General features: G+C 41.8%; 1 protein-coding gene across 2 annotated transcripts in view; it reads left to right on the top strand.

The window, feature by feature from the left end:
• The window catches only part of LOC131286676 (hemicentin-1), a 198773-nt gene that overhangs the window by 113385 nt on the left and 63331 nt on the right, over positions 1–22057 (top strand). For both annotated transcript variants that reach the window (XM_058315662.1, XM_058315663.1), the window contains exon 2: positions 16984–17115. In XM_058315662.1, coding sequence (XP_058171645.1) covers positions 16984–17115 — 132 coding nt within the window. The remainder of the gene's footprint in view (positions 1–16983; positions 17116–22057) is intronic.

Raw genomic sequence — 22057 nt, 5'->3', positions numbered from 1 at the left:
GCGCGAAACTCGAGGTGTAGATCTTTTACAAATGAATAATTGCTGTTCTAAGGCCCAACCGTCCTCGGCATGACGCACTATGGTATGTTTGGAAGGCGTTCGGCGTGGCAAAAAAGGACATCCGGATCGACGCGCTCGCCGGAATGCGAACGCAGCCGAACGGTTGAATTGCGGGCCACACTTGTGTGTGTGTGTGTTGCCCGGCTTCACCGGGTAGTAAAGGTAAATGATTTTTATTGCTGTACCTTATTACGTTCCGTGACAAAGTAACATTGCACGAATGATGCATAGCGTGGCATCTTTATTATTCTGCCAGTGCCTTATATTTCTTGGCCGATTCCGACCTTTCATTCTGGCTTTTCGTGGCTGTTTTTCTTCGCGAAAGTACAGTAATGTTCAGAGTAAAAAGTATATAAGTCTTAGAAAGTCGGTTTTAGCTCGGGGAAAAAGCTATGCTGCTTTTTTGAGCTGCTTTTCTTCCCACAACACTGCCATCACGCGGTAATAATTCCAGACACTCAATATGTTTTCAATACTAAGGTAAAAGAAACGTTCCCTTGCTTAGATGCATCCGTTCAATGGGGAAAGAAAAACCCGACGAACAAACCATTCCGGTGCGAAGGCGTGTTTTTCTTTGTTTGGATTGAAAATTTTCCAAGTATCCAGGCTTCAGGTTGGGGCTCTTCGGTGAGAAAGGTGCAAAACTGGTGGTAGGAAGATGGAAATAAAGATAAAAAAAACCAAATGGGCTACACATAACCACAATTCTTGCGGCCATAACGGGAGAAAACAATCAAGGGAACATTTTTGGCTCATTTTTCATAAGCATATTACCCGTGTTTTTTTCCTCCATCCTGGCCTGAGTGCGGGGAAGAAGGGAACTGATGGGCCATTGACGGCCAGCCACGATGAACATGCATATTACAAGGCCCTTAGGTGGAGTGTGCGTTCCGCCAATGAAATATGAACCTTTATGGGATTTCCGAGCCATCTCCCGAAGCCTACATGCCTTCGTTCCTCGTGTTGCGTTTTATCTCCTCGAGTCCGTCCGAAGGGGTGGGGGGTGAGGGGGAGTGGAGGTTGAATGATAAAATGGCGGCATGCAGGGCTTCCCTGATGGTGGAAGAGTTTCCAGCAGTGATCATGGACGCCATCCCGGACAACCAAGAGCCAATGAAAAGGATCCTCCCCTGTTGGGATCACTTTTCCCTCACAGCCAATCGCGGGGTGGTGTTCTACGGAAGATGTGGGGGATTTTTTATAGTTCCCCAATATCCAAACTCTCCGAATCCGCTCGCATGTAGAGGCATTCGGAAAGATTTTTTGCCCTCTTCACAAGACAACCCTGGATCCCGGGGAACCAACGTCATAAAAGCCGGCGATGGACGAGCGATCGCTTGCACTCTTTGTTGGCGCTCGTCTGCCGAGAATGGTATGCCGATGGGACCGTGGGACCGTGGCGTGAGTGAAAGGTGAGTCGTAAAATTTGCCCTCAGCATCTCACCACCCACGGGGGATGGATGGACTGGACTGGAATTTGCAATCACACAAAGTCTTCCCGGGACGAAGCCGGTCGTGGGTTGTGCCTTCTGCCGAACACAATCGGGTGGGCCATAAAATAATGGCGACCACCATTCCGTGCGTTCGCACAAGCGGACAACCAGACGCAGGACGTGGCCTGATGGTGCATCTTCCAGAGGTTTCCCGAGCTCCAGCATTGACCCTTGCGGTAGCCGAACGAACTCGCCAACACGGGGGATTCCGCGTAATGGTTCCAAATGCCAGAACCACTTTGGCCCATGGGTGTACACGATCGTGTGGGTGATTTATCAGTGATTGCATTTCGCGGGCCTTCTGCGAATCACATTCGCGTGCAGTACCGCCACGGAGGGCCAAACCGTTCGTTCAGAATCAACTGGCCGAGCTATCCGGTGAGTTTTTATTGAAAACGGATGAGAAATAGCCGAGGGGGGAGGGGTTAGACAATACCGACATTAGCTTCATTCATTACAAGATCTTTAAAACCCGTTATTGGATAACCGTGATTATTGGAATCTCACTCCAAATTAAAAGAAGAAAGGAGAATGTAGAAAAAATGATGAGACCTTCTAACTTTAAAATTGTAAATACTTTTTCTCGCATATCTGGTTCGGTTATATATTTATAGGAAACGAACCTTAAGTCAGTCTTGTCAGTAATGTTAATGAAAGCTTTAGTTCTCACCCACATCTCCACACACGTCTCCGCTCTACCGGCCGTAAAGCCAAACAACCTTAATACAATCTGCCGAAATTACACTCCAGCAGGTCGGTCGGTTTGTGTTTTGTGTCCAATGTCCACCGGCACACGTCAACCGAAATGGAATCGCTGTTACAAAACGCAGCACTCACCCACCGGGCGGAAGTTTATGCATCCTATGGAGGATTTGGAAACATCTTCCCATCCATGGAAGCGTGGTTTGATGGTAGTTACCATGGAATGAGGTTCTACCCTGAGGCGAATAATGCCAATGTGACATTATCGTCAGGGCTCCCAACTTGGCTCGAAAAGTCGACGTGTGTGATAAGTTGGATGAGTGTTTTTGTGGGGAGCGCTAAATGAACGGCTCGTAAAAGTGTGTGGCTCCATTGCGCCATCATTTCACCATCATTTGTATTGTGTTTTGATTGATCCAATCATGGAACCACGAATAAACGAAAACAATGGATATCATAAGAAAAATGTAGGCAGTGGACAATAATTAGGTCTCGTAAACAATCACCATTGCTGCAATGGGATATTGGTTTATTTGAAGATAATCCTAGATCACGATGATGCAGGTATAATGTTAACGTTTTTATGATGATGTATTGGGAATGTTATCAGTTACTTGACCATTTTCATTTAAAGTTTTCAAAGCAAACAAGAAATTGATCGGTCATGAATTGCATAAAATAATGCAAATGGGAAGAAATTGGTAAACCATTGCGAAGTACTAACTAAACCTGCGTGTTACGTTGGTGCGTTTAATGCCTATTTGTTGTGGATGTCATTAAGGTAATTTCCGAATATTCTTGTTTATGCTCTACATATAAAAACAATCTTTAGGGACATGCTTTTGAACAAGTTGTAAATATCTTCTATCCTTTTGCTCATCTTAAGATTTAGAAAGGCATCATAATAATCTAATTTTTCTTTAGAGACATTTTATAAACAACTTTCTGATCACTTGCTCCTTTACAATGCATAAACCAACGCAGTTACGTATTAGATTATCGAATTCCTAATTTGTAGTGTTTAAAATCACTAAAATGAGTCAAATAAATGAGAGATTTTAGTTGCAACTTTTACGTAAGACGCTAATGTTTTAGCCTAACGGACCTATTCGATGCTCATTATGGCAAGACAGATTTATATTTCAATCGCCTAAGGATTGGGTTCTAGTTTTTAGATTTCCAGGAGAAATAGACCATCGCTTTGTTGATTTAAATTTGTATCGTTTAAATGTTCATGAATCTCACAATCAGTTCAGAAAAACAGGACTTTACTGATCCTAACGTTTCACTGTCTATATTCGCCGTTGCGTTTTTGCTTTAATTGTAAAATGCAGCATTATTTAACTAATTGCCTCAGTCGCCACCGCTAACTTTTAAATTTAAAGCCTCACAACTAGACCACTTTGGAGTTAATTTCTCTTCATCTTAGTTAATCTGTTCCTTTGAACTCCCATTTGACTGATTTTCAATCAACATCCTTGACCATTTCGCTTGGAAATGGGTCCTTTTGTATAGTACTTGAAATGTTCCTTTCGTGTTATCAATAGAGGGTTGCTCAGTCGACACCTTCAAATTCGGTGTCGTTCGCTTTGGCAATCTCGAAGGTGGATGACTCTATTCGCGGAAGTGTCACCTTTCGTAAAACATACTTGAAATTTCTTTCTACCGAAGCCAAGCAGCAAATGGAAAGCAAACTTCACTGAATTCGACCTTTCGGTTCGTTTCTTATCTGTAGTATGGTTGAATGATTTTTTCATCAATAAACTTCTACAGAACGTCATCTGAGTGCTTTGGAGTTTTTTTCCAGTTCTGAGAAAATGACAAGAATCATGGGAAGTAAAACGGATTTTGAGGGAATTAGATAAATTTTACTGAGGGTACCTTTTGAGTCGATATGCGTTAATCCTTGAAGGTGCTCGAAAGAAACCATTTGAAACCATGATGCTCGATAGAAACCATGAATCATAACGATATATAAATAACGACGATCGAGGACAGGAAGGATTACAATTCTAATCTCGTATTACATTAAGGAAAGTTAGAGTTTCAAACTTCACTATTTCTGTGAAGATTTCATTGAGTATGGAACATGTTATGTGCGCTTCATTCTGTTGAATAGTTTTAATCTCTCATTGCCTGAATTTTATCTCTCATTTCCTGAATTTTAATTTGAAATTCATTTTGCAATTTTTCTCATACGAATCGTTCCCTGGTTGAAGATTTCCAACAGCTTGCGTGATTAACCAGAATCTCATAATCAGCAGCACTATAAGAGCATCACTAAAGCAGCATTTTGCTTCGAATTCAGCCTGTAAATAACGTGTCCGTGTCGTAATGTACACAAACTGAAGATGAGGTTGTGGCAGCACCCGAAACTAAGCTGCAAGTGGTCGAAAGGAAAACTCATGCAATGTCTGTTAGTAAACGGAAGTTTTTCAATCACCAAACCACATCCACCGAAAAGTACACTCAAGGCAACGCTGCCCGGATTGGTCCTACAAATCGGAATTTAATACCCCGACTCCATACGCTCCAGCTCAATCCCGTAGGGTCACCAGGATCATCGGTTTAGAAGCCGACCCCCGTATAGCTTAACGTTAATCCACCTTCGGCAAACCAGCCACGCGCAAATATGTGAAATTGAGTTGCGAACCACGTATACGACACATACAGTTCCACACGAAAGTCGTCACAAGTTTGGGGTTAGAAAGGTGGTTTGCTATCTGTGGTCGAACTCGCAGGAAAACTGCATCGTCACTCGGCGGGTATGCGGTTTATGTTGGACGTTCAAATTGTCGCTGCTTCGGAGTTGGAGTGGCATTATCATACTGAGAGGTAAACCAAACCAAAAAAGTAAGGGAACATTAATTTGCTTAACCTGTGATCGCGACAGAATCCATTTTGTATAAATTTGGTAGTTCTGCCCATAATATTTACACAATTAGAGTTTTTAATGTAGACAGAACAAGTAAGCGCTACATGGGGAAATGGAAAAATTTGTTCAGTTTCACCGACGGAATGGCCGACCGGTAGACAACGCTCGGGTCGAAAACTGCCACGACACCAGCGCACGGGAGGATTTAATTTTATTTTAATTTGTCCTTCTTGCCAACATTACCTGTGACCTGGCTGGCGATGGAATATTCACCGCTCGTGGGCTCTATTTTCGGTTGGTCGGCAAAACCAGCGGACGGATGCAATCTAGAAGGACCTTGCCCTGGTGTGTCTTTCTTGCTAATGAAATAATTATTATCTTTTGTGCAAAGTTTGGCAGTGCAGAGACGTGTACCCGGTGACAGTACCAAGGCAGGGACGGGCGATAGGCAATAACGACGCTACTGGGGGTAAGGGACACATTGAAGCAAAGGACAATTTTCTTCCATTTTTTAACCGTCCCATCAAGTGTGTGAAAAACGGTTGAGTGAATTTTATTTGCGTTCCCGAAAGTTCGCAGAAGTGAAACTTTACTCATTTTTTTTCCCCCTTCGTAGTCCGCCTTGGCCGAAGTGGTTTCATTGGAGCTTATAGCATTAATTTTTAATGCTAATGTAGCTCAGTAATAGAGATGGAAAACCAGGATCTTTCCTGAAGTTGGTGAACTGGAAACGTTCTGCGTATCTGAGTTGTTTGTAGATTACTTGGATGAAAACAAAGCACAAAGGCAATGTGTGTTTTAATGGAGAACTCGTCGAATGTATTTGCCGTTGTCAATCCGTTGATTTATTGACAATATCATTAAGTTTTCATTTCCTACAAGTCTCATTTACTAGCTCACTAAAAAGGCAATAAGTTTGATTAAAATTTAATTGCGTCGGTTCCCTTTATCCCTACCGGTGAGAATTGCCATTAGTACGACATCGTCGATATTGATTAAAAAATTATCTATTCCCCAATGGAAAAGAAAACCGTACTCAACAGATAAGTGGAAGACCGGAAGCGTCCAACGCATGTGGTTGATGCGTATCCCCGTATAGTTTTTGCTTAGTTATCACTTGTGTTACAAGTTTCACGAACCGGAAGACCCTCCCGGACGCTCCAAGTTTTTAGAATGGGTCGATTTGCCGTGGCAGGGAAGGAAGTGGAGACAACCGGATCAGCAAGAACACCGGTGAATTCTCCGGATCCCTAACCCTTCGCAATGGAGTGTTAATTTGGTTTTTTCGGACTTCCCACCGAGCAAGGTTAAATTAAAACCCAAATGTGATTGAGCATATCTCCACCTCCGGGCGGATCCTGTGTAGGGGAGCTTTTTTTTACTTTGTGCCGCTGCTTTTCCGTGCGGAGAAGGACAAAGTTTTTGTCCGCTCCATGGCTTAGCAGACGCTTCCGACCGAAGCGCAAGTTCCTGGCGGCATGTGGGTTGCTTGGGAAAGTTTTGACCGGTGGAAAACTTTATCCCATCCCCGCCTGCCGATGGAAGCCCTTTGAGGATTGAGCCCACGCTGGTCAGTCGGTGGGATTTCATTTTTTGGGTTTTTTATTTATTTAGTCGGAGCCTGTTTGTGTTGTCCTTGGTTGTTACTTCCTTGTTTGGGAATGAAGAAACTGTGTGTGGTGAGTTTCCATCGGATCGATTACATTCGTCACCGGAAGTCCCTGATTTGTCAAGGGTAGCTTTCAGTCGGAAGTAAGGAAAAAAAGTGGATGGAAACTAGAAAGTACACTCTCATCTCCCGCCGGGACGTTCGTGGTGTGTAAGGAAAACTTTTTCCCAAACCCCCCCAAGACTCGGCGTTGCGTCAACAAAACCCAAGAAGATTGTCCCGATGGTCGGCATCAATGCCGAGTAGGAGTTCGATACAAACTGACAGCGAAGTAGCACGAGCTGCACGAAAATAGCACGATGGCGAAAGAAAAGCGACTGGTCGAACGTACACTGTAAACTGTAAACTGAGACAAAATTTCAGTCCTCTGGTTCGGGTGTTGTTTTTTTCTCCCTTCTCACTGCCCTTTAGGGATCCCAGCACTGATCAACTAGCGAGAGGGAATATAATAAAACAGCAACACTGTAAAATCTATCCAAGAGAAAGTTTACAACATTTTCTACACTTCGTTTTTGCCCCATCTCAGCTGGGTTCTTTAAGGACTTCACTACCACGCTCGTCGGTGGGTGTGGCGGACTTTGGGGAAGTGCTAGTGGACACAAAAACGCAGAACCGGTACACAAAAGTTCACCAAACATTTTGCCTAGAAATGGTGCACACTCTTTCGGGATGGCGCTCGGCACGGCGGAAGGAAGGAAGGAAGGAAGGAAAAAACGGACAAACTTTTCCAAACTGTCCATCCCCGGCACAACCGTTGTTCGCCGGTGGGGGTGGGGCGTTCTGTTCCCTGCCCACTGGCGCGGGCGAGAAAGTAGGGCTGACCGCTCGGAATCAGGTTGACAATGTGCTAGGTGAAAGTTACTTCTGGACATGTGGGAGAAAACGATTGAAAGTTATCACTTTGTACCGCTCATAAACAAACGAAATTTGTTCAACACGGGGATGATTCAGGGAATGTTGTTTGTCTACTTTTCTTTAGCTTTTCTCTCACACATCTGAACAATCATGTTTTGTTATAACTTTCCCTGCACTGCTTCGTTCGAGTACGTCAAGTAATTTGCTATCACTTGACAACGATAGTTTCGAGTTGACTGGTTCAGTTGCTTTGGTTTATGTATTCCAAATTGCTAGTTTTGTGGTTTACATCATCAATCTATTAATCTATGTAACTTCAAATTTGTACCGCTTTAGTTAGATGCAAACATCATAGTCATCATCAACAACATCATTAGTTTTCTTTCTAAAATGGGCAATCATTAGTATTGATCGTTTTTAAATGCATAGAAACGGGTTTCATTGTATCAACAAGTAAGAAGAACTTAAGAACTTATATTTTTTCAACTCAATTTACGTAGTTCAGCAATGGTTAAGAGAAGGAACTTTTGAAATGCTCTTTTTCGCTCCCCTTTCTTTGGTTACTTCTTTAACTACGAGTTTTCTCATCGCTTCCTTCAATTGTACATATTACACCATATTCTTTGAAACTTATTCATAAGTTAAACTAACTTCATCCGATGGAATAACAACATGCATCCGATGTAATGGAAAACAACCGAATAACGCATTTGTTCTTCTAAAACTGGTGCCAAAGTAATTTTTTATCAGATGCATCGAAAATGTCACATTAACTTGTTCAAAATATAGTGAAAATATACTTGACCAAAACATCAAGAGAAAAGCAATAATATGTGAATTAAAGGTAATTAAATTTTATTCTCAAATGACATTCAATTTATTTTTGTAGCATCTGAAAAGCATTTCTTATTACTTTTCCAGTATATAGTTGATTGATTGTGCATTTGAATGACACATTTACCAATTTAAGTAAATTAGTGTAATTGTATAATAAATTTGTCGTCATCTAAACTTAATATATTCATCGTAGAGTCCTATTTATCTGAAAATCAAACGGGTAACTCTAAAAGTGTCACTATAGTCCCGGTGGTCATTGAAACTTCAGAGGAAAACCCCCCTTCCAATCACTACGCAATGATTGTCAACTAAAATAATCAATATCTGTTGCTCCTGGAGAGGAAAATATCGTACCGGAGTGAATTCTTCCTGCCGTGCCGACGTTGCTTAATTTTCCATGAAAATCGGGCCTCGTCATACGTTACCGGCAGTCTTTATTTAAGGCAACATCGACATTACATCGTGTCAACCGAATCATCAAAAGTGCCCCGTGACAAACCCGGCTCCAAAAGCTCGCAAGCGCATATGTGCGGTGGTTCGGAGGGTCGGAGCATCGAACCAATGCATGATTGATACACTTGCAAATGAGAAATTCAATTTCAATTTTTCATCACCAACAACTCCCGCGCGCTGCTCGTGCCCCATGCCGCCGTCGTTCAGTCGACGAAGCCGGCCAATGTTCGTTGTCATCGTTACCGGACGTACCGGTCCATGATGCAGCACCAGCAACCGACAGCTCGCAGGAGTAGTAGCATGCGGAACGTCATCGATCGCATGCTGCACGTCGTAGGCATCCGTCCCGTTCCGGAGCGCCTCGTCAATCTGGCGCACGGCATCGTACCATGGATTTGGTGCACACATTCAACGTTTGCGGCGTTGTGTGTCGTTTCGTTTACTTTCCCTCGTCTGGTTCAAAAAAATGGGGAGACTCCTTTCACTGGAGCGGCAATGGAAGCGTCCCGGAACCGATTCGGATACGAGCAGAACCGCTCGTTCCTCGATAGGCAAAAATCACCGGCTCATGACAACTGAATGTAGGACTGCTGCGGGTTTTGTGCAACGAAACGGATAAACCAGCCGCCAGTCGCATCGACTTCTCCCCCGGCAGGTCCTTGCGCTCGAGAGCATCTTGCTCTTGTTCGAGTGGGTGACGGATGGTTGGCGTGCAGGCTGTGGTAGTTCTGCTTGTACAACTGCACATCAAAGCCGGCTCGAGTGCACCCGCCTGAAGTCAGTCAACGTCGAGCGAGAAGCCCTGCGGGTGTGGCACAAGACGCCACTCAGGGAAGGGGAACTCCAGATAGTGATTGTAAGTAAGTGAGTTGTGTAGAGTCTGTCTGAAAGCATGACGCAACAACAATGGCCAAGATTCGATTGTACCGCTTTGATTTCTTGACTCTTTGAACAAAACGTGGCTCGCAATGGAATCATGCTAGGGATGGGTTGAACATGTAATCTGCTATGGTTGCATTTAATCACTCCAAATTGAAGCTACAAGACCTTTTTATGAATACTGCTTAAGTTACTGCTTCTAACTAAAGTAGGACTATTTTAAAATTATCAAAACCCTAAACAAGTCAGTCAAACAAGTCGTTTTGACATTGTTGTAATGTACTCGTTATCTAAAAAACGTTTTTGTAAAATAAAATGTTATTTAAATATACGTCTTCTGGAAAATTAAAAAAATAACCTGCTTGACATAGGGATTGAAGCTTGTTGGAAACCCGCCGGTTGGGCAGCGTCATCGTTCATACGGCTAATAAAGTCATCAGTGCCTCAAACAACTCGCCCCGGGTGCGACTTCGAACAACGTACTATTTTGCGTTTAGTTGCACACCGCTCAACTTAGCCCGGTCAGCATCAAACACTTCGGTTTCGTGATAAATCATCATCACCGCCGGAATGGTACCGAATGGCACGGACTGCGGCACCGTTTGCGCACGGGGTCAAACTGTCCCCGTTTCGCTTACGATAGCGATTAATTTTCCCATAAATTTTAATTATCTACAACATGTTATTAAAATAATCACGAGCAGCTCTCGTGGTCGATTCCCGGTGCGTATCCTTACTCTCCGTTCCGGTAGTGTTGGGGCTGATGGTGGTGGTGACGTCAGGCACGAAGGGGGTGCCGTGCTGGCGGCGAGCTTTTATTTGACGCTTTCCGCCTGTCGTTTAGCGCCTGTTTTATGATGTGTTCGCCTATCAACCCAACGGCTGGGACTGGTCGAGGCATGCGATCCGTGATCGATCGACCGAAAGCAGCAGGTATCCGGCAGCCTCTGCCGGTGCGCGGTTTTATCGACGCTAGAGAAAACGTGGTCACGAACACGCACCGGCAGGTTATAAACTGGTTGCGATTTGCATTCATCGACCGCCCCCGGTGGAAATGGGATCCGAATGTTATGAATGCGTTTATGGAGTGAATGGTTTGCAGGTGGAATTTGAATAGCATTATTAGTTCACTCTATACCAGGGGTCGGCACAGTTTTAACTAAAAGGGCCAGACAAGAAAAATAAGCCTGACTCTGCGGGCCATATTCACCAAACAAATATCTTAAATAAGGTGATGTAGCGAATAAAGTCATACTTATACATTTTTGCAAGCGAATCTTAAAATAAAACAATAAACAATGAAGATATTTCAGAAGTTCATAGGTTTTTATTTCTGACCTGAAATTATTCTATCAAAACGAGGGTCTAATTGTGTACATCCTGCAATTAAAACGGATTGTAAATGATCGTCGGTTAGTGATGATCTGTAATGTGATTTTACATAGTTCATTTTTGAAAAAGTTTTTTCACATAAATATGTACTACCAAAAATAGATATGAAAGATCTTCCAAATGATTTGAGGTTACTATATTCCGCTTCCGGAAGCATTTTATAAAAACTGACAAGATCCATATTATTGAACTTATTTTTGAGCGTTTCATCGTTTTGTAATTCTATTATTTCTAATTGTAATTCGGATGGAACCTCGTTCACTACACAATTAAAGGGGTTTTGAAAACATAAAAGATTTTTTGAATTCGAATCCACGTCTGCAAAGCGCTGTTGTAATTGTTCCCTAAGATCTATCAAAATTTCAGAGGCAAAATTATTAGGGAAAGGCGCAGTTAACGAAGCCTGTAGTGTTTTGCAACAGGTGAAATGGTCAAAATTATTTGATGCGACTTGGGTTTTGAACAATTCAAATTTTTGCCTATAAGATTTTACCAACGAATACATTTCACAAATTAATTTTGTTTCACCTTGCAATTTCAAATTAAACTTATTAAGATAACCTACGATATCGGTGACAAACGCTAATTTCCAAAGCCATTCCTCATTTGATAGTACTGCTTGTTGTGGATAGTTTTTTTCTTTTAAAAAAGCTGCTATTTCTTGTCTTAATTTGAAAAACCTAAGCAGAACTTCTCCGTTACTAAGCCATCGTACAGCAGTGTGGTATGGGATATCCGTATAGTCGGATTGAATTTCTCGTAAGAATTCTCGAAACTGGCGATGGTTTAATCCCCGAGAACGGATAAAGTTCACCATAGGAGACACTACTTCAACTACACTTACGACATTTGCAATTTTGGAACAAAGAACTTGCTGGTGGATAATGCAGTGTATTGCTATAGGATTTGGACAATTTAGCTCTTTACAAGCGTTAAAAATATGTCCCATTAATCCTTTCCCTGTTCCACACATGTTTTTAGCACCGTCCGTTGTTACCGCCTTCAGCTTATCCCATTGCAAATTAAAATTTTTCAAAGAAATTTCAACCTCCTTGAATATGTTTTCACCAGTAGTCCTATCATGGATACTTTGCATAGACAGTAATTCTTCAGTAATTTCAAACTCACTATCAACTCCTCTAATAAAAATGAGTAGTTGTGCAGTATCAGTAACGTCTGTGGATTCGTCGATAGTCAACGAAAACCAATGAAATTTCGACACTTTTTCTTTTAATTGTACCCCGATATCTTTACTTATTTCTTCTATTCTTCTGACGGTTGTTCGAGCAGAAAGTGGAATAGTTTCAAACAATTTTTTCTTCTCTGGGCATAATTCCTCTGCTGCCATTACCAAACATGATTTGATCAATTCGCTATTCGTGAAGGGCTTGCCATGTTTTGCTATTAAATGAGCTATTCTAAGGCTGGTTTTAGTTATTGATTCGTTTTCACTTTTGATATTAACGAATAAATTACGTTGTGCAGATACACCCCGATTCATAGCTTCAAATTTTTGCACCCGTTCAGTTTCGGAGAGATTTGAATATTTTGATTCGTGTTTAGTCTGGTAATGGCGTCGAATATTGTATTCCTTGCATATTGCAATTACGTCGTTGCAAAGCAAACACGTTATTTTACCGTTGAATTCTGACACGAAATACTGCACATTCCATGTTGGATTAAAAACACGATTTTCTAAATCAATTTTTCTTCTCTTCTGTGTCGTAGACATGGTTAGGCTGGTGAATTTGAATAGTATGTCAATTATCAACTTGATCACGACAACGGGAATGTACAAGCAAACTAGTCAGCGAGTAAAACGGTATGTCCTTCACGGTTAGTGCACCTACCGCAGACTGATATCGCTATCGAAAACGAGCACGAAATGCACGAAACAATGTGAAAAGCAATGAAGAAAGCGAAAGCTTGGTAGAACGCGAGAGATATGTAGAGACAGCGTGATGTGTGCGGCTTAAACACTAGAAATGGAGAATGTGGGGACGAGTCGAAGTTTGCTTTGAGCAACTTCGCCGATCGCCACTTGCGAACAGCATATCCCATTTCACTCTACCTACCGAAATAACCCGCCAGTGCTATGCCCCACTTTTTATATTTGTTTCTCGCTCAACATGTATTGAATGATTCTTGTTGAGTAGCCTGTCTTTTGCGAATTCTTTTGGTCACCTTCTACCAAGTTCGAGCACCGCGCATCGGTAATCGTTTGGCTAACGGTAAAGTTATCAAAATATTTGGTTCATTCGTTCAAAAAACAGAAACAACACAATTGATGTTGGTTTTGATTGTTACCAAAATTTTCACGCGGGCCGGATGAAATCAGCTGGCGGGCCGGATTTGGCCCGCGGGCCGGACTTTGCCGACCCCTGCTCTATACGACCAACATGCATTGGCCGATGAATTTCTTCTACTCTGAACAAATCGATTGTCGGTTACTAACTGCTTCTCTAAATAATTGGGTCATTTTATGTGAATACAAATGTGTATAGAAAAGGTTTTTAAATTATACTTTTAGATACACAACTGTAGTTTTGTATTGTTCATACAATTCAACTTAAAAGGATACCTTCGGTTATTTACGATAGAAACGAAAAAGGAGTTTTTTCTAAAATTTATTTGCTCTTGCTGCTTTCACATCTTTGGCAATAATTTTATTTTATTTCAACAAATTGTTATTGTACTGACTATTATACAGTCTCAATTTGCTTTGCGTCAAATTTTGCTGTTTACTATGGTCAATTATTGGGTTTAATTCATTTCTACTGATTACTAGTTTTGTGTTTTTTAAAACTACGTATTTACTACTTATTTAAAAAGATTAACGTGTTATGAAAAGAAAAAAATAAAAAAATGATAGTAATCTTAAAATAAAACCACACATCATGACTGCTTTACGATAAAAAGCCGATCCGGTCGGTGGGTCTCTAAACTGAAAGGGGCGTACATATTTTCTTTACCATTATACAGTTGGTAGCGTTCGCACGACTTCATCACCGTCAGGTACCCACTCGCACTCTCTTTTTCCGACGTAAAGACAATCAGAAAATCTCATTACGCCACTTCTTTGCAACGGTAAACCATATTATCGAAACATTACATGGTGATTAAACTTTTCATTCTCCGTCGACCAAGAGGGATCGTCTATCCCGCCCGATTCCTCCGTTGGGCACTTCATCATCATCATCATCATCATCATCATCAGCATCATTCCCTCGCTGTACCATCTCTTCAACGTTCCTCGTGGTGGTGTGCTTGAGAAAAGCTCACCGCTCATTGGCCAGTCGTTTCTTTCCGTCGCGGATTCACCATCATCTTGCACCGAGCATAATCATGAAGTTGAATCCCTCGACGATCATTGTTCGGAATGCTTGACGGGGCGAAAGAACGAAGGGAAAATCGTAAACGCAAAAAGAAACTTTTCCATTTTCCTACGCACAGTGGGCCTTGGACTGTAAATGGCGAAAGTTTTTTCTTTTACGTTTGTCGTATGGTGAATATATAGAAAGCGAACTAACGAAAGAAGAAAAAAAGGATAATAAACTCTCAAAAATGTTAGGTTGAAGGTGGACTGCTTCTCGATGTGTTCTTTATTTGATCTGAATTGTGATAACACTCTTAACACTCGAGGCGTTTTTATTTCTCTCTTGAAAAAACTACACAATATTCATCATTGTGTTTTGATTTTCTACGCAAAACGCTTAAAAGATAGTGAAAATCATATGATAACGAATGCAAAAGCGACCACGATTCTTTTGTGCGGACAAAATTGAATCCGATTTTTTTCAGTTTTGCAAAATGTTTTACATTCACAGTGTTGCTTCGGTTTAATTAAACCTGATCGAAAAGCAACAACGAACCTTTATAAACATGACAAATTCATGTCACTGAAAAGGATGACAGATTCATTAAAAGGTTTTGTGTTATCCGTGATTCAACATCGTATACTCTGAACGAACCATTCTAAAAACATTCAATCAAATTTAATTTTTTACCAATCAAACGTGTCAACTGTTGCCGATTATATATTACTTTCAAAAGGCAGTGATTCTTTCGTATTTTAGACTTGATTTTATTTTTACATAACACATTTAAGTTATTTTGTACGAGCTATGTTTTAATGATTCACTTTACATTTGCTCTTTGTTGTTTAAAAATTTCTCTAATTTAGTATTTTACAATACCAACGGAAATTTCCAGCTCAACAAACAATCATTTGCATTATTTAAGCAAAATAGGATAAAATTAAACATGATTCATTCTTACTTCAACTGCCATGGAAAAGTAGGCAAACTAAAAGCGTATTCCATCTCTACTTCGTCGAAACCTGCATGCTTAGCTAGAGAAAAGTGGATCCACAGGACTCTGACTACGTAACCACGATTGTCCCCCTGCGAATAATTACAGCAGCATTAAATTAGAAAAGGCAAATTTACAGAATTGCCGTTCGGCATATTGCCAAAGAAACTGGAGTGAAAAAAATAGAATGAAATAAAAAAAACATCGTTACAAAAAGGTGCATTATTAATTACAGACGTAAAGCATCAGGCGAACAGTTAGCCGTTGCGGAAAGTTTTCCCAGGTGGCAACGTCAAGCTGTTCTGGCGTGGTTCGTGGAACCGCGGGAATAATTATCATGTAATTCAGTCGACAGGCGACGTGCCTGGAAATGACAAAGCTGAATATTTTTTCTATATTGCTTATTATTTTAACGCTTCTCATCATTCGTGCATTTTTCGTAAGCAAATTAAATAAACACTTATTTGAAACTTAAATTAAAATACAACCATGTTTGACGTTCACATTCACAAGGAATCTTGAGTTTTTCATCGTGTTCAATAATCTTTCGACTAATGGTGAAAGTTTCCGTATCAACTCCTACGTGGAAAACCGACCTAATTTGTATGTCTATTACATTGTTAAGCACAGCACAACTGCTCGCTTTTGGGCTTAGCACGAATCAACTATAATCGATGTCGAGACGCTACGGCCACATGATTTCGCTCACTTAGCCAAACGCGCGCACAGACCCGACTGGCACCGCTAATGAATGTGTCAAATGTAATATCCTTTGGTTGCCTTTATCGTGCTGAATTGTGTCTGACAAGTGCGTAATTCGATTAGTGCGATTCGTAGGTTCTTTTCGGCACCTCGTCCAGGACCAAATATCGTTTATTTCGTTAAAAGAAAAAGCGGCCAGGGTGAGTTGATCACTTCTTTCGCCGGGCGCCTCTCCGGGTGTTACGATTCCGGTCGATTGACACGTTACGATTTTACTCACGTTCTGCGTTCATCGCCAACTTTCCTCGTTAGCAATCGATGGGCAAAAGATCGATGGATTTTCTCACGGCCATCCCCACCGCAAGCCACCCCCGATAATTGATTTCATTTTTCCGCGAAGGCGAAGCGGTTCGATCGAGCGAGCCCGGGTGAGCTTACGGCAGGTCACGAAATCTGTGCTGTTGTTACGCGATGTGAAATTAACCATCGTTAACGCGAGCCGTGAGCCACGTATAGATTTTCGGAGATTTAATTACCGCTGTTCAAGCTCTGGATGTTTCTAGGTCACGGTTTGTCGCGTAAATGTAGTGGTAGAATAATTTAACGTGTTACGCAGAATGATGTAAACTATGAGAGATGATCAAAACGTATTCGATTTTATGATGAGTAAAGTGTAAACTAAATGAAAAACAGAATCATCTGTAACAAAAATGTAATGATCGTTTATCTCTCTTATTTTTCATTTCCTTTTCCAGGCAGCAGCAGCAGCAGTAAGAGCAGTTCGTCGCCAAACAACGGGCTGGTGCCACGGTTTATCTCTAGGGGGCACACTTACCGGGCGGTGGTCGGGGACACCCTTGTGCTACCGTGCGAGGTTGAAAATCTGGGTAAGTAAGCAAATGCAGGAAAGTTTTTTGACCATTTTCCTCAACTTTTACTTAGATGGACTGCGAAAAGAAGTTAATAAAACATTCCAATTTGGGTTGAACTTGCACACTTGGACTTCCAGAACCTTGGTTGCATGAGAGTGTAAGCAAAAGAATGAAGGTTCAATTCGGATTGAACGATAAAATTCATGTTAATCTCTTTTGTAAATTACAATGCTTTTGAAAATGATATTGGATTGGTATGAAATACGTCTGCATTTATTAAGATTCCACAAGTTATTCTATGATTTCTTGAGTCGAGTCGATCAGTTCAACATTATTAATATTTGATACCGATGAACTTACAAATTCAATAAACTTGAGCGTGGCAGAATAAATCACAATGAAAAGTGAACAACAGGGAACGTTTCGTGCAATTTACAATAAGCATTAAGAAATTATTTCCCTTTGCATGCACTGGTGTGGAAACTCTTTGTGTTAAATTAATCTCCTTTTTTTCAAGTTCAGACGAAGTAAGTCGCTTTAATTTTTCGTTTGAATCCTCTTTCGAGTAGGTACCGCTCGAGAAGCCCTTTTTCATTCGTTCGGACATTTTAGCTGCAGGTGCAATCCAATGAAAAACATATCCGAAGAACTTCAGCCTTTTCATCCCACGACCAGCCGCTTCCCGCGCGCCCAACCGCCCCCCCGTGCGTGTTATCGCCAAACAAAAATACACCCTTTGGCCAAGATATACCGCAAACATGTGTGATTGTATGTTTTCATTTCCACCCGGGATTGTGTGCTGCGGTGCGAAAGTGCAGACTCGCGGATGAATGGTGGAAGGTGGCGAGGGGTGTAGTACTTCGGTTTGCGAAATTTATGTGATTCATGTTGAACGGATGAATAAAATCATAACGACCGTAGTCGTGGGCATACAAAAAATGCGTACGGAGGAAACGGGAACAACCTTCCCCACCGTATTATCCCGTCCCGGATTGGAGTGGATCAGCGTCATCAAAGGGACGCAGTAATGCCCGGCGAGTGGAGCTTTGTGGGACCATAAATAAAGAAATGCAAGACAGGACACACCTCTACAAACTGCACGAATGTGTGACGATGCACTTTGTTGTGGTGCTTCGCGGGATCGCGGGTCGCAGAAGCCAAACAAAAAGCAATTGAACGCACTTCGACGAACCTGAGTGCGGTGGTCAAACCGACGGGACTGGTCGGGTGAATGAAGTACGAAGGAAAATAAAGAACCACGTGGAACCACGTCGGGTGGGGGACCGATTTTAAAGGCGCATAAACAACCACCGAAGGAAAAACAACAACCACCAACATCCAACGCAATCCAATGTTGGTGTTAGCGCTGCGGAATCGATTTTGCTAGCTCGTACCGTTGTGTGTGGGAAATAAAATAAAATCGGCCATACCGACAATTTTGCGGATCAACGTGTGGTCAGCCGGGAATGGTGAGATTTTGCAGCATTGATGTTTAAATCGAGTCGATTGTTTTTTAACGCGCCCGTCGAACATTCCAGTGGTGGGCGAATCGAATGATGTCGAAACAAAATCCGTATTCAATCACTAGCGTAACATGGATCTTCGTATGGTTTTATCGAGAATATTTACTTTTAAATCGATTAAAAAGTCCGCATAAATCTGCCGCTAGCGAACAATGGGTTTGGATGAATTTTTATCCTCTTTAAAGCTCGGTACGCATTGTCTGATTATTTTTATACATTCAAATATTCTCGTGAGGCACAAATTTTATTCCAAAAATATCATTTCAGGAATTTCCGACTCTGACGGAAACTTACCGTACGTCCCATAATCCGGGCACTCATCAACAAGGATGAACCATTGAGCAGAGGTTCGTCGCTCGAGCAAAGCATCTCCGACCGGGGTGGGTTGTTGTTTCTGCTAAATCGCGATAAATCTCCAAAAAGCTACGATTAATTGTGGGCAACGTGGCGCTTATAGCTAAGACAGAGGGGGTGGAAAATGGAAGGTGATTAACCGGGAAGTCACGGCTATGTCAGCGTCAATTAGAGCAGTTCTGTCAGAACTCTGATTTGATTAATGAAATGTGCCGTTATTATCCGCCGAATTTCGTTTTAATCCCTTGAGCTGACAATTTTGTTGCTTGTAAGTGTGCAGGCATGTTGTCAGCAAATTATCAAATGATTGGAATTAAGGCAAGCAAAGGATAAGACATAGGCAAACTAGCTCACTGTCATTCGGTGTTGAGACTTTGTCGGAAAGTAACCCGTTGTTGAAAGTATCATGCAAACAGTCAAAAACTGGAATTATTTTACTGTTCGTGTCACTCGTATGGAAACTTCGCTTTATCGCGCGTTTCGTCAATGTTCACCAAAACGGAATGAAAGTACAATGCAATTGGTTTAATTAGATTTCACTTTGCTTCCATACGCTGCCTCATTGTTGATTATGTTTTGCTTCTATACTTTGCCTCATTGTTACTTCAAAAAAGATATAAAGAGACATCCATCCAGAAAAGGCTTCAAAATATACAAGAAGAACGCCATTTTCATCAAAAGAGAAATGAAATGGATGACTGCTTTGGAGCAGCACGTTTTCTTGACAAATGCGCCGTGTCAAGCGGATTAGCAGTGTCGCTCATTTATCTCGTCCTTGGATGAGTGTTTTGAGGAAAAAACGTGTAGTATTTTGACAAGGGTTTGTACAAATATCAGCTCCATTCTGTGGCGCCCAACAAACGACATTACCATGACCCAGTAACACGGAGTCGGAGTCGGGAATGATTTTCTTCTGATTGATACTGAGTAAACTTAAACGGTGGGTTTTTGTAACTTTCCATATTTTTTTCCTTCTCGAAGGTCTATTTGCTCCACGTGTGCACGCCATTGCCCGGGGGCTCGTCTAAATATGGCAAATTGATAGCCTTCGGCTTTATCTCGCACACTCGTCGTAAATATCGATGGGGGCGCCTGGTGGTTTTCGTTGACTTCTGTGACATCGCACAAAGGAAGTAGAAGAAAAAAAAACGCCGTCACGTGCGACACGCATCCCGTGGGGAATGTTTTCCACCAAAAACCACAAACGACGGACCCTCCGGTAGCGAATATGCGGCGAAGTGCGTTAGCAAACGGTACGTCGCAACGGTCCACCCGGGCTAATCTGTTTACATTCGATTTTGATTTATCCCTTAATGTTCGGACCGTCCGGAGTGTTCGGTACGAGCTGCTCGCTTCTGGGCGCTTCTTGCTCTGGTTCCGGAAGTCAATAACGCATCCGGGATGTCGCACCCCTGCGGAGGCCAGGCCACGCGAGAGTGATATTTATGCGGCAGCCTGTGATAAATGGTCCACGAAAATACGCGTCACTGGAAGGACCTAGATTTGGGCGACCGTTTGTTTGGTGGTTTGCGGTGGCCTTTCGCCTTTTCCGGTACAAGCCGTGACACCCGTGCGACAGAAAGATTTAGGCCGACCCTGGGTTAGTGCGCTGCGGTTCCGGGGTGAATAAAGCAAATCATCGCACACTCATCATTCATCATCTTAAACGGTGGCTTTTTCGGGCGAGATTCTGTCACGTTCGAATACCTCCCGGGTACTTGAGACCGGGTGAAGGTTGAAAGTGCTGTCATTTATGGCCATTGCTGGGAGTATGTTTTTAACGCAAACGGGTTTATAAAATTGTAGCGCACCAAATACCAAATACACTCACTTTACTTTTGTGTGACACTAAGCTAAAAAATAGGTTTAATTGCTTGTTACTACTACATCATCCTCATACTACTACGCGTACTCTACGCGAAGTAATGAGTTCTTATATGTGAATCCAACCTCAACGAGGTACGCAGACAATGCTCCGATACTCTCAATGTGTCGTTCTGTGAATAAGTTTAGCTATATAATTGATGTGTTAAGGACTTATGAATTCAATGTTAGAGTAGCAATTAAGTCCTATTTGATAACAGAAGATTGTTTTTGTAAACTATTTGTTAAAATTGATGATTCATTTGGGTGATGGCGCTGTTGAATCTGGAATAAAAAATGGTAAATAAATTTAAAAAATAAATAAATAAATAAATAAATAAATAAAAGCATGAAAAACAGGAAAATGAAGTGAATAACTAATATCTAACAAGACTTTACGCAGAATCGTAAAATTACCATCAAAGCAATTCAGAAAGTGAATTGATTTAGTTTGAGAAGCCCGAAAATATAATTCGACTAATTTTTAGTTTTAATTGAACCCTTATCGTTGTTTTCTTTGGTTTAAAATCTGTCGAACAAAATCACTATCCAAGTTAAATTAATTTTACTGAAATGTTGTTCCTTGTAATTGTAATTTAATTTTACGTGAATTCCACTTTCATGGTAAACCAGGTACTAGCATCACTCGAGCATAAATTCAATTCTCGGTATCTGTTACTAATTGCCACCCGCAAGACCATACGGGGTGGGGAGGCCAAATCGTACGAACCGGAGCCCCACACAAGGGCCTGCGGTTCGCTTCACTTTCATCACGATTGCAGCAGTAATCAAATATATGAGACCCACCATAATTAGTGGCAATGTAGTGATTAATTATCCTCTCGACTTTCTGAGCCACCGTCAGGAGCCAACAAACGGTGTCGGCCGGTGTTGGTGCCCGGTACAAAGAAAAACGCCACCCCATCGGGAGGTAAATAATACACACTTTACTGACTGCAATTAAAACACTGTTACTCGCAGCGGCAGTAACCAAGGAGCTTGGAAAGCGGGGAGGGTGTGGAAGGAGCGTGGGTGACTGTGGTGGGTGGTGCAGGGTACAAACGGATGTTTCATTTGTGGCCAGATTCGTTGCCAGTGCAATGGGAAAAAAGGGATGAATGCGAAAGAAAGTAACGCAATGAAACATCATGAATAATCAATGCTCTCGGATTCAGTTGAATTTGATTATTTTTATCAGTCTGCAGCCGGTCGACCGA

The sequence above is a fragment of the Anopheles ziemanni genome, chromosome 3 (genome assembly GCF_943734765.1).
Source record: "Anopheles ziemanni chromosome 3, idAnoZiCoDA_A2_x.2, whole genome shotgun sequence".
NCBI lineage: Eukaryota > Metazoa > Arthropoda > Insecta > Diptera > Culicidae > Anopheles > Anopheles ziemanni.
The sequence above is the reverse complement of the archived record's forward strand: the minus strand, read 5'-3'. Positions and strand labels throughout refer to the sequence as shown.